Source organism: Lipotes vexillifer, unplaced genomic scaffold (assembly GCF_000442215.2).
Source record: "Lipotes vexillifer unplaced genomic scaffold, Lipotes_vexillifer_v1.1 scaffold147, whole genome shotgun sequence".
Classification (NCBI taxonomy): Eukaryota; Metazoa; Chordata; class Mammalia; order Artiodactyla; family Lipotidae; genus Lipotes; species Lipotes vexillifer.
In genome coordinates, this window is record NW_006778796.1 from 4,224,992 (window position 1) to 4,239,564 (window position 14,573).

Consider the following 14,573-nt stretch of genomic DNA (forward strand, 5'->3'; position numbering starts at 1 on the left):
TATATATATATATATATATATATATATATTGCCACTTTAAAACCATGTATACTGGTGGTTAGATAGCTAATTAGTATGGCTTCCAAGAGAACAGAAACTCTACTCTGTTCAGATTTCCTTCCCTACTTGGTTTTTTCAATGTCTGAAATTCCCTGAACAGAGAACAAAACCTTCCATTTCACAACTGAATTGAAGTTTTAAATAGCCAAGGGACTTCTCTGGCAGTCCAGTGGTTAAGACTCCGTGCTCCCACTGCATGGGGGAATGGGTTCAGTTCCTGACTGGGGAACTAAGATCCCTCATGCCATGCCACACGGCCAAAAACAAAAAAAGAAAGAAAGAAAGAAGTTCAATAAAATGGCCAAATCCTTGAAAGAGGTCACAGGTTGGCTGGAATTCACACTCAGGAGTCATGACCAACCTCTTTGAGAAGAGTTTCGAAAGGAGAAGAGATCCATCACACCTAAAGGATTCAGTCACCTGAATCCACACCTTAGAGTACACTGTGTCTCCACAATTCTCTAACTTTCTGTATTTTTAAGCCCACATTAAAATGAGAAATTTTGGCCACATCCTTGAAGGGATTAAAAAGACAAAACTAAAGTAAGCAGGAAAAACTTTATCACACTGCAGTCACCACTATAGAAAACAATGTCTCCTGAGCCCACTGGAGTTTCCCCTGCTATTATACCAGCCATCTGGTTGACCTTTGGCACTGGATAATTGTTCCCACGAACTGTTGGCTGCCCAGCCTCTGCTCCCTCATGTGCCCAAAGGGCAAATTCTCAAATCTTTCTTTAGTATCATCCAGATATTAGTTTCACCTCTTAACCACGTTCCTGTGGCAAGTTTTGCCCTGCTCTCTACCAATTTTCCTAGACTACCCAGCTCAATGTTCTCATGAATAGTCCTCCCCAAAACAGATTTCAAACTAAGCTGTAGAAAATACAAATTTTACCTATTGATCAAAATTTACTGTGTACCCATAAAGGGCCTGTGGTCCACAAGCATAACCAACACCAGCTGAGAACAGCGGTCAAACTTTGTTGCTGTTGAATTAGTAGATATTTTAAACTTTCCCCTGGAAATCTCATTGCTTACTTACCTGTCTCCTAGCCTCACCTAGGCCAGCAGAGACACTTGTGATATGGACCCCCACTTTTCCTACAACATACCTGAAAGGTTGCCCTTCCTTTGACCAAAATCCAAACGGAGAGCTGGCATTAGGGACAATCTGCCATCTGTACCCAGGGGTGGCTTCTGTCAGGTCCAAGCCCTCAGCCGCATCTCCAACTTCAAAGAGAAGCCCTCGATTGCCTGTAAGACATGTAAGCCTCATGAACATCAGAGGGCACTTCTCCCCCAAGCAGGGGAACTGCTTTACTACAGATTACAGAGTGAAGATGATCCAGGAACTATCTATCTAGAAGGTGAGTTAACTGAGACACAGATGGAGTAGCCATGTCAGATGTTCTATAGATAATACAAATTTTCTAGAAGTGGAAACTACTGCTTGATGTAGGATTTAAGCTCTTGGAGAGACTTGACAAGGAGCAGTAAGGGGAAATATTCTCAGAGGACCAGAAAAGACGAAGGAGCTCTTTTTAATGCGAGTGTCTGGATATGAGAAAATGTAAAAGAGCAAATGAAGCCAGGACTGGACTTCAGTCTCTTTTAATACTCAGTTCAGCTTGGGAATTCTATTCCCTAAAACCCTGAGTCCCAGAAATTTGGCAATCCTTAAATTTTTCACAGGTCATGGCCTCAATTTGTAGCCATGGAGCAAATCACGTGACAGGCTGCTATTACACAACATTCTAAATGATGTCGTACTTATTCATTTGTGTTTTATATTAAACAAACCCTGAGAGCGAAGGCATATGTGCGATCAATATTCGCTACTAATTGGGGTGAGGGTAAAAGCTCTGGAATCACACATGGGTGAGTTTAGAATCCAGCTCTGCCACTTAGTCGATGTGTAGCTTTGAGCAAATTGCTTCATGCCTTCGTTTTCTCCTTCATCAAAATGGGGCCAATAGTAAACAGAGATACTGCACTAAAGACTAAGGGAGCTGAGTTATATGTCAATTATATCACAGTAAAGCTGGGGAGAGATATAAAGCCAGTTTGACAATTCTGTGGGGAAAAAGACTAAGGGAGTTTAAAATATATACACAAAGAGCCTGAAATATAGTAAGTACTCAAGAAAGGACAGCTAGAGTAGTTATTATTATTTTAAACTACTATTGTTATTCCTTGTTAAATCCTAAGAAGGGAAAACAGATAAGGAATAAGCATAAAAATAAAAGCATATTTTAACATACTATTTGAGGTTTCTTAACCTCAGCAGTATTGATATTTGGGGCTGGATAACTCCGTTGTGAGGGCTGTCCGGTGCATTGAAGGATGTTTAGCAGCACTTCCACTCTCTACCCACTAGAGGGAAGCAGCACCACCATCCCAGGTGTAAGGACCGAACATTGCCAAGTGCCCCCTGCAGGCCATTGAGAACCACGGCAGTACAGGATCCTTTGTCCTTCTGTTAAGGAACACCAAGTCCGTGTGCCCAACATAGTGAGGCCAAACAACACCAAAACTTCGGAGTCTGGAGCAGAGGAAGGTTTACTGCAGGGCCATGCAAGGAGAGGGGTGGCTCATGCCTTAAAAAAAAAAAACCGAAACTCCCCGAAAGCCTTCAGCAAAGCCCTTTTATAGGAAAGGTGAGGGAGGGGCGCGGTTCTCTGTTGCACACTACTTGGTGTCAGATCCTTTGTTCTTGAAGTCAGGTCACGGTCAAGTAACGATGTTCCTGTACATCTCTACCAAACAGATGTTATTCTCTGTTCTGACAAAAAAGGGCAAGGTCCCAAGGCTCAACCTTCTCCCTCCGAGGTCCAAGCCCAAGGCTAGGAGGAGGGGGTCCCTTGGCGGGCTGGTTACCCTGCCCGTAAGGGTTCGTCCACCACCCAGCCTGGGTCCTCCCGCCAGTGCCCCAGCCCGGCTGACGAGGCAGCTCTCGGCTGGCGGCACCCTCAGGGCCAGGTCCCCAGACCCCACCCAGCTATCACCACTGAGGGAGCCAGACGCCCAGGACCTGGCCGGCCCTCAGGCTCCTAAGGCTGCCCAAACGGGGGCTGAGGTCCCTCAGACTGGGACCCCTGGAGACCGCCACAGTCATTAGGTCACAGAGGTGGGGAGAGGTTCGCCGCCGCCTCAAGGCCTGAGCCCGGCCAGCGCGCGGCTGAGGTGAGGGCTCTGGAGCCCTGCAGGACACAGCCCTCAGCCTGTCCCGGGGTCCCCCAGCTCACCCACGGGCCCAGGGACAAGGCCGAGATCCGCCTCTCACCGCACTCCGCCACGAGACCCGCCGCTTGCAGGGCCAGACCTCTCACAGCCTCGCACGCACTAAAGGTCTCGCGATAATGGTCTCCTGCGAACAGCTGCGCGCCCGCCCCGCCCCATCACACTTCCATGAAAGAAATTTCAAAAGCGCTTCAGAAAGGACGTTATCAACCATCAAGAAAAGCTGTGTTCAGGAAATTCCTCTACCGCAACGCCACTAGCTAGAGCAGGCGCCCTCTTTCCTGACTCTGGAAACGCATTCTCTCCATCACTTGCTTCATACAGTAGTTTTGTTTCCTTGGATGGGAGCTTTCCCTGAGTAAAAACCGCAGATCGGGGACCTGGAGAATTCCCAGCTAAAGCTTTGCATGTGTTTTCACACCCGAATGGCCTTTCTTTAGAAAGGTTTCTCCCCTGATGAGATTCAGGAGATGAGATTCAGGAGACGAGCTCCCTGCCTGTGGATTAACGGTGAAGATAGCCCTTGCGGGGCACATAGGGCTCCCAACTGGCAGCCTGTGATTCAGGCTGCCCAACACGCCAACTGCCCTTCGTCCCTAACTAAGCTTGAGCTCCTGTTCTAACACTTTCCAGAAAAGTGCTCCCGCGGTACACTTGCAATCTGCAGCCGTGGAGTAGAAGGTTTAAACAAACACAGAAGGACAGATGGAACCTGTCCCCTCGCCCCCTCCATTTCTGCCCACTTCAGGGGTAACCTGGTGGCCCCATCACAATACATCTCTGCTTTTCAGAGCAGCAGACAGTGCCCACAGGGGAGAAGAAACAACATTTAAATGCACCTCATTGCACCCCACCCTCCGCCTCGTCTAAAGCTGTCCCATGAACATAGAAGACATGGTCTGAAGCTCTGTCTTCTTAAATAGTAGGCAAGAGGGCAAGTGACCCAGAGGATGGAGGAGGCCGCTCAGGGGTTTCCACCAGTCACTATAGCAACATCTTGATGGCAGTTAGGCTTCCTGGATCATGGTTTCCACTGAACCACACTGATCATTCAGCTGGCTGGGGTTAGGAGTGCAGGGCATTGCCAAGCATCTGAGTAAAGCTAAGAGCCTCTCTGAAATGAAAGCTCTGACTCAGGACCCAGGGCTCACTGAGCAGCCAGTCAAACAGCTGAGACCAACCATATATCATAGAACAGCCGTGGAGACTTCCTTACCTGCCTGAGGAGCGGAGAGTCTTGCACCTTTACCTGGAGCTCTGGTGGTGCACGCAATCCTCCTGGGAGACACGTGTCTAATATCACACAGAATGCCTGAGGGAAACATTTAAATTAGATACAGATGTCAATATCAATGGAGATATAGATGTGATGGGACAGAGGACCACACTGAGGTAGACAGGCTCCTGTTCCAAGGCAAAGGGCCAGAAGTGGAGAGTAGAGAGAAAGTTGTCACCTCAATGGAAGGAGGCAAGAAAGGCGGAGTGGCAGAGCAGTGGAACACAGGGCTGCTCAGAATAATCAGGAAGAAAATGCCTTGCCATGTCGTTCACTGGAGATGAACTGAGCTGCGGAGAGGAATTGACAGGAGAGTGTGAGGACATTTTCCTGCATCCTTGGTGTCACCAACTAGAGGAGCATCCTACTTGGCAGAACAAAAGGTTCTAGACATGTTCTCCACAAAAGGGTTTGCTAAGGGGGCATTCCAGAAGAATCTGCATAGCAAAAGCCTGCCCACTCTCACTTATTCAGACAGAGCTAAGGGGAGGGAGAGGGGTCGCTTTTTAGAAGGAGTAGACCTTTGTGAAGACGCAGCTGTGCTTTTCCTTCTCTTCCCTCCCAAGATGGGGACACCTGAGGGACTTACCCATGAGTTGTGAGTGTGTCTGCAGCAGGACACCCTATTTCTGTTACATGTTTGCCAAGCTGCAGGACCAAAACACCCCCCAACCCCTGCAGCCTCAAACACAGGTCAAAGACCTCAGAACAGGGTCCCATGATGAGTCAGAAGAGGCAAATATTGCTTCCCCCCATCCTCTCCAGGCCGTAAGAGATATATAATCTCCTATGGCATTTAAATCTATGAACTCTTTTCAGCCATTTCAACTTAGTTACCTGCAACGGTAACCTGGGCAGGATTGTCAAAGAAGTCCCCTGTAATTGTGATGTCTGTTCTCCCCCCAAGGCTCCCAGTTTCTGGAAACACAGATAGTATTTCTGCAAGAGGGAAAAAAAAGTAAGCTTCCAAATATAAACCAGGATGTGAGCCAGATAATAATATAGAAGCTATCCATAATTTATTCCTTACTTTAACTTTCTAAGACCAGCAACAGTTGTAATTTTTTTCTAGTAATAGTCATTTAAAAGTGCATATAATAAGAAAAGGATTCAAATATAACAATATGGATAATAATATATATTACACAGGATCAATATTTGAAAGGAATGGGAAATGCAGTCACTCATGCTATCAGCAAAAGTCCCTGCGTACCATGATGCTTTCTTAGGAACTCTGTCTCCTGACCTCAAGGACTCTGTTTACACATCACAGAACAGTCGATTACACTTTATGGAGGAATCAACTCTGGATGCACCAGGCAAGGTCTCAATTTACCCATATGAGTCTGCAATTAGCTCTAAGCAGAAGAATGAGTTACACTGTCATATGCCACAAATCCCCAAGAATTTAACTTTTTCTGATCCTTCCCCCTCCTATGATCAAACTCTGAGAGTTCTAAGTTTCGTCTCCGCAAGGGGAATGAGTAGTCGTGTTCTCTGATAAACTGAAGGTACAAAGAGGCTAATTATGAATGGTTACCGCTTCAAAATAAAACCAAGGGTCAAAATTCAGCTTTGACAGAGGTAGGCTACCTAGATAGTGAATGGCATTGGCCCCATGACTTAAGAAATTTCTTGCACTTTTGACAAAGGTAGACTCTGCTGCCTCCGGAATCTGAACTAACCTTGCAGACATTTTTTAAGTGGTTTTGGGACTGTATTCAAGCTGAGAATCTAGCACTCATATTTAGTAGCCAGCTTTCTACTACTGGGCTGAGTTCACGATTTCATGCAAGTTTTCAGATTTTTTTGGTATGAAGATTTACTCATCAGATAGGAATACACAAACTTAGCATCTGTATCAGCAAGTCATAAATTGTTGAATGAATGCTCAGAGATGAGATGTTAAAATAAATGCAAAGATGTGCTTTAGATTTTTCAGTGCCATCTCTTTTCTGTTATTTGTTTAGAACAAAAAACAGGGATGACTCCCCTTTCTTTTATTGTCTATATCCCTAGACTTTGTATAAAGATCTATGATCAAGCCTCTTTTAATATAGCAACTAAAGCGGACACTCACACAAGCAACCTATTCTCATACAAAACCAAAGGGCCATCCATGACTTCAGGGACAGCTTCAGGTGTTAATGGTCATAGAGAAATGGCCAGAAATAAGGGACGGAGCGTCCAAGGTCCAGGGCTGAGTGAGGAGAGGGGTAAGAAATACATGATGAAGGGAAATGGTACCTGAATACGTCTGGTACAAGAAAAGGTCCTGCTTAGCACTGACCAGCCATGCATCCTTGTGTACCATTGACCTTCAAAAAGACAAAATTGTGTTTTGGATGAAAACTGCATCTGGGATTACATTTTTTTTTGGGGGGGGGGATTACATTTTTTAAATTGATTGCCTGAAAGGAAAATCACTAACTTTAGTGATCTTTAAAGCTGTTCCGATACCAGCTCCCTTTGATGACTAGAGAATACCAATGGGGCAGTTTGTTTTCTGATCTATAAAATTATATGGGAATAATAATACTTACTTTACAGCATGTGACTAGCATTAAATGGAATAATGAACGAGAAAGGACCTGGTATGGAGCTGGCCTGTGGAAGATACTCAATAGATACTGTTTTAGTCCTTCCTAAAAGAGAGACAGCGACAGAGAGAGACAAAGAGCAAATCTCTCTACTTTGGGCTGTGTCACTATCTTCACAATGAAATTAATATCAGCTAGACAATGCCCTTTTCAGGAAAACACTGACAAAGTACATAGTGTCAGAACATGAGGCAAGCAGAAATCCAGAATCCTAACAGATCTCTCCAAAGCGCTATGAAATTTGGACACTTTCCATCTTGAAGAAGGCATTTCCTGGAATGATACAAAGCATTTTATGGAACTGTACTGTTTTAAATTTCCAGTATTATGAAATTATTTAAGAAGTAATTCCCCAAATTCTATACCATTATCACACTGAAACATTTACATTGCTTCAGGACGAGTGCATAGGACACAATTATATTCACCCAGGTAAAAACAAAAAATCAAGTGGGTACGTGGGGTTTTATTACACTACTCTATTTGGGTACGTTTAAAATTTTCCAGTATAAAAGGTTAAAGAAGCTAAGCAAGACAAAAGAGTAGACAGTGTAAGATAAAGATAAATTTGCTTCCTCCCAGTTACTTACTTTCCTTTGTTAAATACTGAGAAACTAACATTCTGGGAGCCTGTAACAAAAAGAAACAGACATTAATACAGGAACCTGCACAAACTGCCTGGACCAGGTCACTGCTACCATAAACCCAAGGACTCTGGCGATCACCAAGGTACCACCCACACCTTAATTTCTTTAACAGTGCCCAAAATAAACACGTTCCAGACTAACACCATCAGCGTTGGTGACTTCTAACCATAAAAGGATAAATGTAGACACACAGAGCAGGTAAGAGCAGGCTTGGAGTTACACCAAGCATGATAAATCCTGCCCCACTGGTTACTAGGTTCAACTTTCTCACCTGTAAAGCAAAAACAATTCCACCAGCCTCCAGGTTTATACATGAGGATTAATTTAGTTTATATTTAAGTTGCTTCATATAGTGTCCCTCAGGGAGTTCTCAGCAAATGGCAGTTATTATTATCATCCTCCGGAGAACCAATTCTTTTTTTTTTTCATCTTTATTGGAGTATAATTGCTTTATAATGTTGTGTTAGTTTCTGCTGTATAACAAAGTGAATCAGCTATATGTATACATATATCCCCATATCCCCTCCCACTTGAGCCTCCCTCCCACCCTCCGTATCCCACCTCTCTAGGTCATCACAAAGCATTGAGCTGATCTCCCTGTGCTATGCAGCAGCTTCCCACTAGCTATTTATTTTACATTTGGTAGTGTATATATGTCCATGCTACTCTCTCACTTTGTCCCAGCTTCCGGCTTCACCCCTGTGTCTTCAAGTCCGTTCTCTACGTCTGTGTCTTTATTCCTGCCCTGCCACTAGGTTCACCAGTACCGTCTTTTTTAGATTACATATACATGCGTTAGCATGCAGCATTTGTTTTTCTCTTTCTAACTTACTTCACTCTGTATGACAGACTCTAGGTCCATTCACCTCACTACAAATAACTCAATTTCGTTCATTTTTATGGCTGAGTAGTATTCCGTTGTATATATGTGCCACATCTTCTTTATCCATTCGTCTGTTGATGGGCATTTAGGTTGCTTCCATGTTCTGGCTATTGTAAACAGAGCTGCAATGAACATTGTGCTACATGACTCTTTTTGAATTACGGTTTTCTCAGGGTATATGCCCAGTAGTGGGATTGCTGGGGCATATGGTAATTCTATTTTTAGTTTTTGAAGGAACCTCCATACTGTTCTCCATAGTGGCTGGATCAATTTACACTCCCACCAACAGTGCAGGAGGGGTCCCTTTTAGGAGAACCAATTCTTGAAATCGGTTTTTTCCAACACAGAGAAAGACTTTAAAATTCTGTTACTTCTCACACAGACCAATGTAGTTGCCTTCCACACGGCACTGCAGAGTCCCAAGACCATGGTCTTCCTGAATAGGATAGCTAGGGGAAGAACCGAAAAAGGTAAGAGGTAAGAATTACCAGACAATTCAGTTCAGAAGCTCTGGCTCTTTAGCCAGGAAAGAAAATAAATAAATAAAATAAAATAAAACACAACTGTAACTAGAGTTACCATCAATACCAGTCAAACACACAAAATTTTGTCTACTCCTTATCTCCATTGCGTCCTTTCTTTCCAAAATCTATTTTATACAAGGACAGCAAGATCCTTATCCCCCAAAAAAAGTCTATTAGCAAGTGTGAACTGAAACAGGACAATTCTGAGCAAATGTAAGAAACCACATTATAGAATTTGGCTCTACTAAACACTAGTCCTAAAAGCTAAGCCATAGGGTATAGAAGGTTAATCCACTCAGTCCAGAGGGAAGTGAAAATCCAGCAAAATGTTGGTTATCTGAACTACAAGCACATAGACACTCATTTTCTAAATTTTCCTTGTAATAAATAAATAACTCAATATTGAAAAGTTAGTTGTTTTCTCTCTGGCTAGTCGTTACAGTATAGTGGTTAAGAGGATGAACTTTGGAGGCTAGTTAGTGGGCCCAGATTGAAACCCGAGCTCTGCCACTTGCTCTTTGTGAGACATTGGACAAGTTACTTAACCTCTCTGTGCCTTGGTTTCCTCATCTGTAAAGTGAGACTAATAACCGTATGTACTCACAAGGTTATTATCTGCCTTAAATGTGAAACCGTTAGTGCAGTAAGCTCTTAGTAAGTATCAGCTATTTGTTTTCAAGAAAGCTTTCAGAACCCACTTCTAGTTGCATTGTGAATCAATTACTGTGTCTTTTCTAGGAAGTCTAAAGATGAGGCAGTCAACAGTTATGGGTGATTTATATTAAAAATAGATGTGTGTGTGTGTGTGTGTGTGTGCGCGCACTATGCCCATGTGGGAGAACCTAAAAGCATACATGCTGGCAAGAAAGGCACTCACCGGCATCCTGTCTGTCTGTTTACAAGAGAACAAGGAGTGACCCATTTGTCTCCCTGAGCTTCCAACATCAATGGGCTGGATACAAAATAGAAACGACAGACACAAGTCAAGAGTGAATGCTCTCAACAAACATTCTTGAAAAAACCCAGAGGAAACACTGTTATGGACATTCATCTCTGAACTTATGGGGGCATTAATGCAGGTGACTGGGGACTGTCCCCCAAGGAGATGCTAAATCAGACCCTCAGCCCAAGAGCAGGGTGCATAACACTGGTCTGTGGCCCATACTTTCACACCACAGAGGGAGCACTGCCCCTTTCCTGAAAAATCTTCATCATCTCCTTGGCTATACTGGGTTCACACAGAGCCATGGAGGAGTTTGTTTCTTTGTTCCCCCTTGCAAAGGCTGTATCCCAGACCAAGGCTATGACGGGACCAAGTACTGAATATGGCATATCGTCAAGGATGTACTTGGGGCTTCAGTCCTCCACAGGAAGAGTAATTTCCGTTCAAGACAAGTTGACCATTACAGTAAGTCCCTTACATACAAATGAGTTCCTTTCCAAGGGCGCATCCGTAAGTCCAATTTGTTCTTAAATCCAACAAAGTTAGCCTAGGTACCCAACTAACACAATCAGCTGTATAGTACTGTTAGCCTAGGTACCCAACTAACACAATCAGCTGTATAGGTTTATAATACTTTTCACACAAATAATACATAGAAAACAAACACAAAAAATAAAGAAAATGTTTTTAATCTTACAGTACAGTACCTTGAAAAGTACAGTAGTACAGTACAACTGCTGGCATACACGCGCTGGCATCGAGTGAACAGGCAAGAAGAGTTACTGACTGGAGGAGGGAGAGGAGGTGGGAGATGGTAGAGCTGAAGGATTGTCAGCAATAGGAGACGGAGGGCGAGCTGCAATTTCACTCACGCCTGACGTTGATGGCACAGGTTCTGGTTCCTTGCTGGAACCAGATGCATGTTCACATCTTTGAAAGTTCACAACTTGAAGGTTCATATATAGGGGATTTACTGTATTTTTTTTCTTTTTTTGGCTTCACCATGTGGCTTACAGGATCTTAGTTCCCCATCCAGGGATCCAACCGGGGCCACAGCAGTGAAAGTGCTAAGTCCTAACAACTGGACCACCGGGGAATACCCTGGCCATTATTTTATGCCAGAAATGTAGATCCTGAAAGTTTGCCAAATCACGTTCTTTTCAACTAGAACAGAATCAAAGGTTTGGAACAGAACATGAGGATCCCCCCATTCTGTCCAAGGGGTGGAGGAAATATTAGACACAGAATGTAGCATCTCTCAACAGAGCATCTAATGAAGTTGTGGTCCTTCTACCCTATAAATCCTCACTATAATTTCTTCATACGTTGAGTAACCACAGTTCCTTCCCACAAACACCTCAGCTTCAACACTTTCCATCCTGTCCTCCCCTTTCCCTGGCAAGGATGATTTACTAGTACCACTTTGCACTTTAAAAGTCTCCAATGAAAAAAGTCATGTTGGCATCCTAATCATTCCCAGAAAACATTAAAAACTCAATGGCTTTCACAAATAACATATGCTGTCACTCACATGTGGAATCTAAAATATGACACAAGTGAACTTGTCTACGAAACAGAAACAGACTCACAGACATAAAGAACAGACTTGTGGTTGCCAAAGGGGAGGAGAGGTAGGAGAGGGAAGGATTGGGAGTTTGGCAGTAGCAGAATCACTTTGCTGCACAGCAGAAATTAACACAATATTGTAAATCAACTATACTTCAATAAAATAAATCTTAAAAATAACTCAGTGGCTTTCAGTACATCTTCCACATTTTCCTCTGATCACACCAACAGAAATTCTATATACACAAATATATAATAAACAAGGATGTTATAGTGGTCTTTTGAGTTCACACATCGTTATAAAGAATTTATTTCAGCCTGAGAAACAAGAGGGAGAAGGGGAAGAATCAAGAAGGAAAATCCACAGATGCAATTACAGTACAACTCACGCTGCGCCCAGAGTGACTAGTTGTCAGTAAATAAATGGACCAACTTAATCGACCAGTCGCAATTACATTAACCAAGTTTGTTGAAGCCCAGCTCACGGGGGACTGTAAACTGCAAAGAGGAAAAGAGGAATTCCATGCCAGCTGCTTACAATTTATCGTTATCAGGGAAGCTGGTCTCAGGAATCAATCCAGCATATCTGTAACTAGTTGAATACAGAAACAAGCACACGCTTACCTATGAATGTACTCGTCATCAAAATCAAAGGTTTCCGACCTTCCGGTGATAATCCAGCCATACACATGTATAACGTTTCCTGTTTGAAAAAGATTTTTTTCAATTAATCTACTTAGCTCACACTCTAAATATATAACATAAACTGTATTTCTCTTTTGTTACCTCTACTCAAAATGGCCAAGCCGGTCATGACTCAGAATATTAATACATTTTTATAAACTGTACAACAGGAAAGGATCACCAAGTATAATCCATTCATCGATATTAAATATCAAAGAGGCAAAAATAATGAATCATTGCCACTGTGCACTTATTCATGTATGTATGGAGCACAGGGACTATCAGGGCTTCTTCACAGCCCCAGGAAGGGAGGCAGGGAGGGGCCCATTTAAACACACTACCTTGTTCCACTCTCTTGGCTGTGTGTAGACCATCCACCCACATGGGATTTAAAAATAATATTCCTTGGGGGTGCTCCGTGCTTCATGAGACATTCCTCTGGACACATATGATAAGAGGAAGCTCGTATCACACAATCTGGATAGATATTCAAAGATACCAAACTTCTTTCTCTATCTCAGAGTACAAAAGATGAATGTCATGGATGAATCAAACGGACAGGAAGTCAGAAAGAAGGGCACGAGAGAGCAGCAGAGTTATGGCTTAAAGGATGGGCTACTGCACATGCAATTAATTCAAGAAATATGCTCATGTTCAAAGATCAGGCAAAATGGGCATCCAAAGACAGTTGGCGTCTCTGCCTTGTCCACTGATAAATGGATGACTTCCACTGCTGGGTCTCCTCTATGCAATGTGTAGGGATTCCCATTGGGTAGCAAGTTTTTCCTTGATATTCACCTCTTTTGAGTTCATAAAAATGGGGGTGCGGGCATCAACAACCCCCTTTCGTCAAGGGGAACTCTCAGCGTTACCCCCACCTTCTCTGCTCAGAGGATCTGGGAAATAAATCTAGAGTAGCCCCTTCTCAGAAAGAGTTTGGGACCCATACCTGATGCTACATGAGTTGCTTTCCTCCAGAGTTGAAAAACACCTAAATTCAGTTCCACGGAAATGCACAAAGCAAGGTTTTAAGCAAACACACCAGAGCAAGTTAAAGTTCACCACTCAACCCCACAACGTGGAAGTGTGTGCCTTCCAAGTAATTACGGAATTTAACCATCAAGGCTGTACTCTTCCAGCATCACAATACTGAGAGGTAAGAGAGGTGTTGGTTAATGAGGCAAAACCTCACAAATAGAAGAGAAGAGGGCATCTTTGGGGCTCATGAGGTCCCTGAATTCAGAGGACTTTGGGTCTCTTCACGGCTACACTTCAGGCCACGACAGAACATGGGCAAGAAGTAATGCTTCCCTACATACTGTGCATGTGTTTTATTAATAGGAAGTGATTTTTATCTACAGTCATTGGATGACTGGCCCTAAAACAGTGGAAACCTTCCAGGAAGTATGGCGGACCCCTTGACCAGAGAGCGGGTAGAAAGAGAGGAAATTCAGTGACTTAGACAAAGGTTGTGAAACTGGCAGAAGCCCAGAGTCTGAAGGTCTCGGCTACTGTTTCCAGCCAGCAAAATAATTTTCATTTTACTAGGGCTAACCGATGGATTTCCTGGCTTTGGCAGGCATGATTTCTACAACTGATGGGCACAATTTTACAAACGAATAACAGGTTATAGAAACTAGGAATTCCTGGGAGTTTTTGTTTTGTTTCTCAACAAAGAAGCCCAACAAACAGCAGCTGATAAATGGCTAAGCCAGACCATGGGCTGGGCGGGGAGGGGGGGACTCCGCGTCACAGTGGAGGACTGTTAACCGCATATGGGAATTCAGCGGCTCACAAAACAGCTCTCCTGTCTCTGCCACCTCCCCCATTTCCCTGCCTGCTACTCTGGGCAGGCTTCCCAAAGGAGATGAGACTAATCGTCTGGCAAGAGATTTCAAAGATGCAGCCGTGTGGATCCTGCCCGAGGGATCACTCCAATCAGCGCAGCCACCAATCGTTCTCCCCGAAGATGGAGGAGACAGTGCGCAGAACTCAAACTGGGTGGGAGAAAGGGGCTTGACATATCTGGGCGCCAGCTGATGCCCCATGTCACACCTCTCACGGCGGGCTTTCCTCCTCAACCCTCACCCTAACAAGGTTTCTGCCATCCGAACGGGAGTTTTCTAACAACACCAGAGCGGGCGGGG

At 43.9% G+C, this 14,573-nt stretch overlaps 1 protein-coding gene across 1 annotated transcript in view; it reads right to left on the reverse strand.

Moving 5' to 3' along the window:
• PKHD1 (PKHD1 ciliary IPT domain containing fibrocystin/polyductin) overlaps positions 1–14,573 on the reverse strand; it is a 433,351-nt gene that overhangs the window by 406,163 nt on the left and 12,615 nt on the right. Inside the window, exons 6-13 of the mRNA XM_007451921.1 lie at positions 12,367–12,445; positions 10,111–10,185; positions 9,094–9,158; positions 7,770–7,809; positions 6,827–6,897; positions 5,417–5,518; positions 4,520–4,615; positions 1,176–1,317 (exon numbers count right to left, since the gene is read on the reverse strand). Of these exons, the coding sequence (XP_007451983.1) occupies positions 1,176–1,317; positions 4,520–4,615; positions 5,417–5,518; positions 6,827–6,897; positions 7,770–7,809; positions 9,094–9,158; positions 10,111–10,185; positions 12,367–12,445 (670 nt within the window). The remainder of the gene's footprint in view (positions 1–1,175; positions 1,318–4,519; positions 4,616–5,416; positions 5,519–6,826; positions 6,898–7,769; positions 7,810–9,093; positions 9,159–10,110; positions 10,186–12,366; positions 12,446–14,573) is intronic.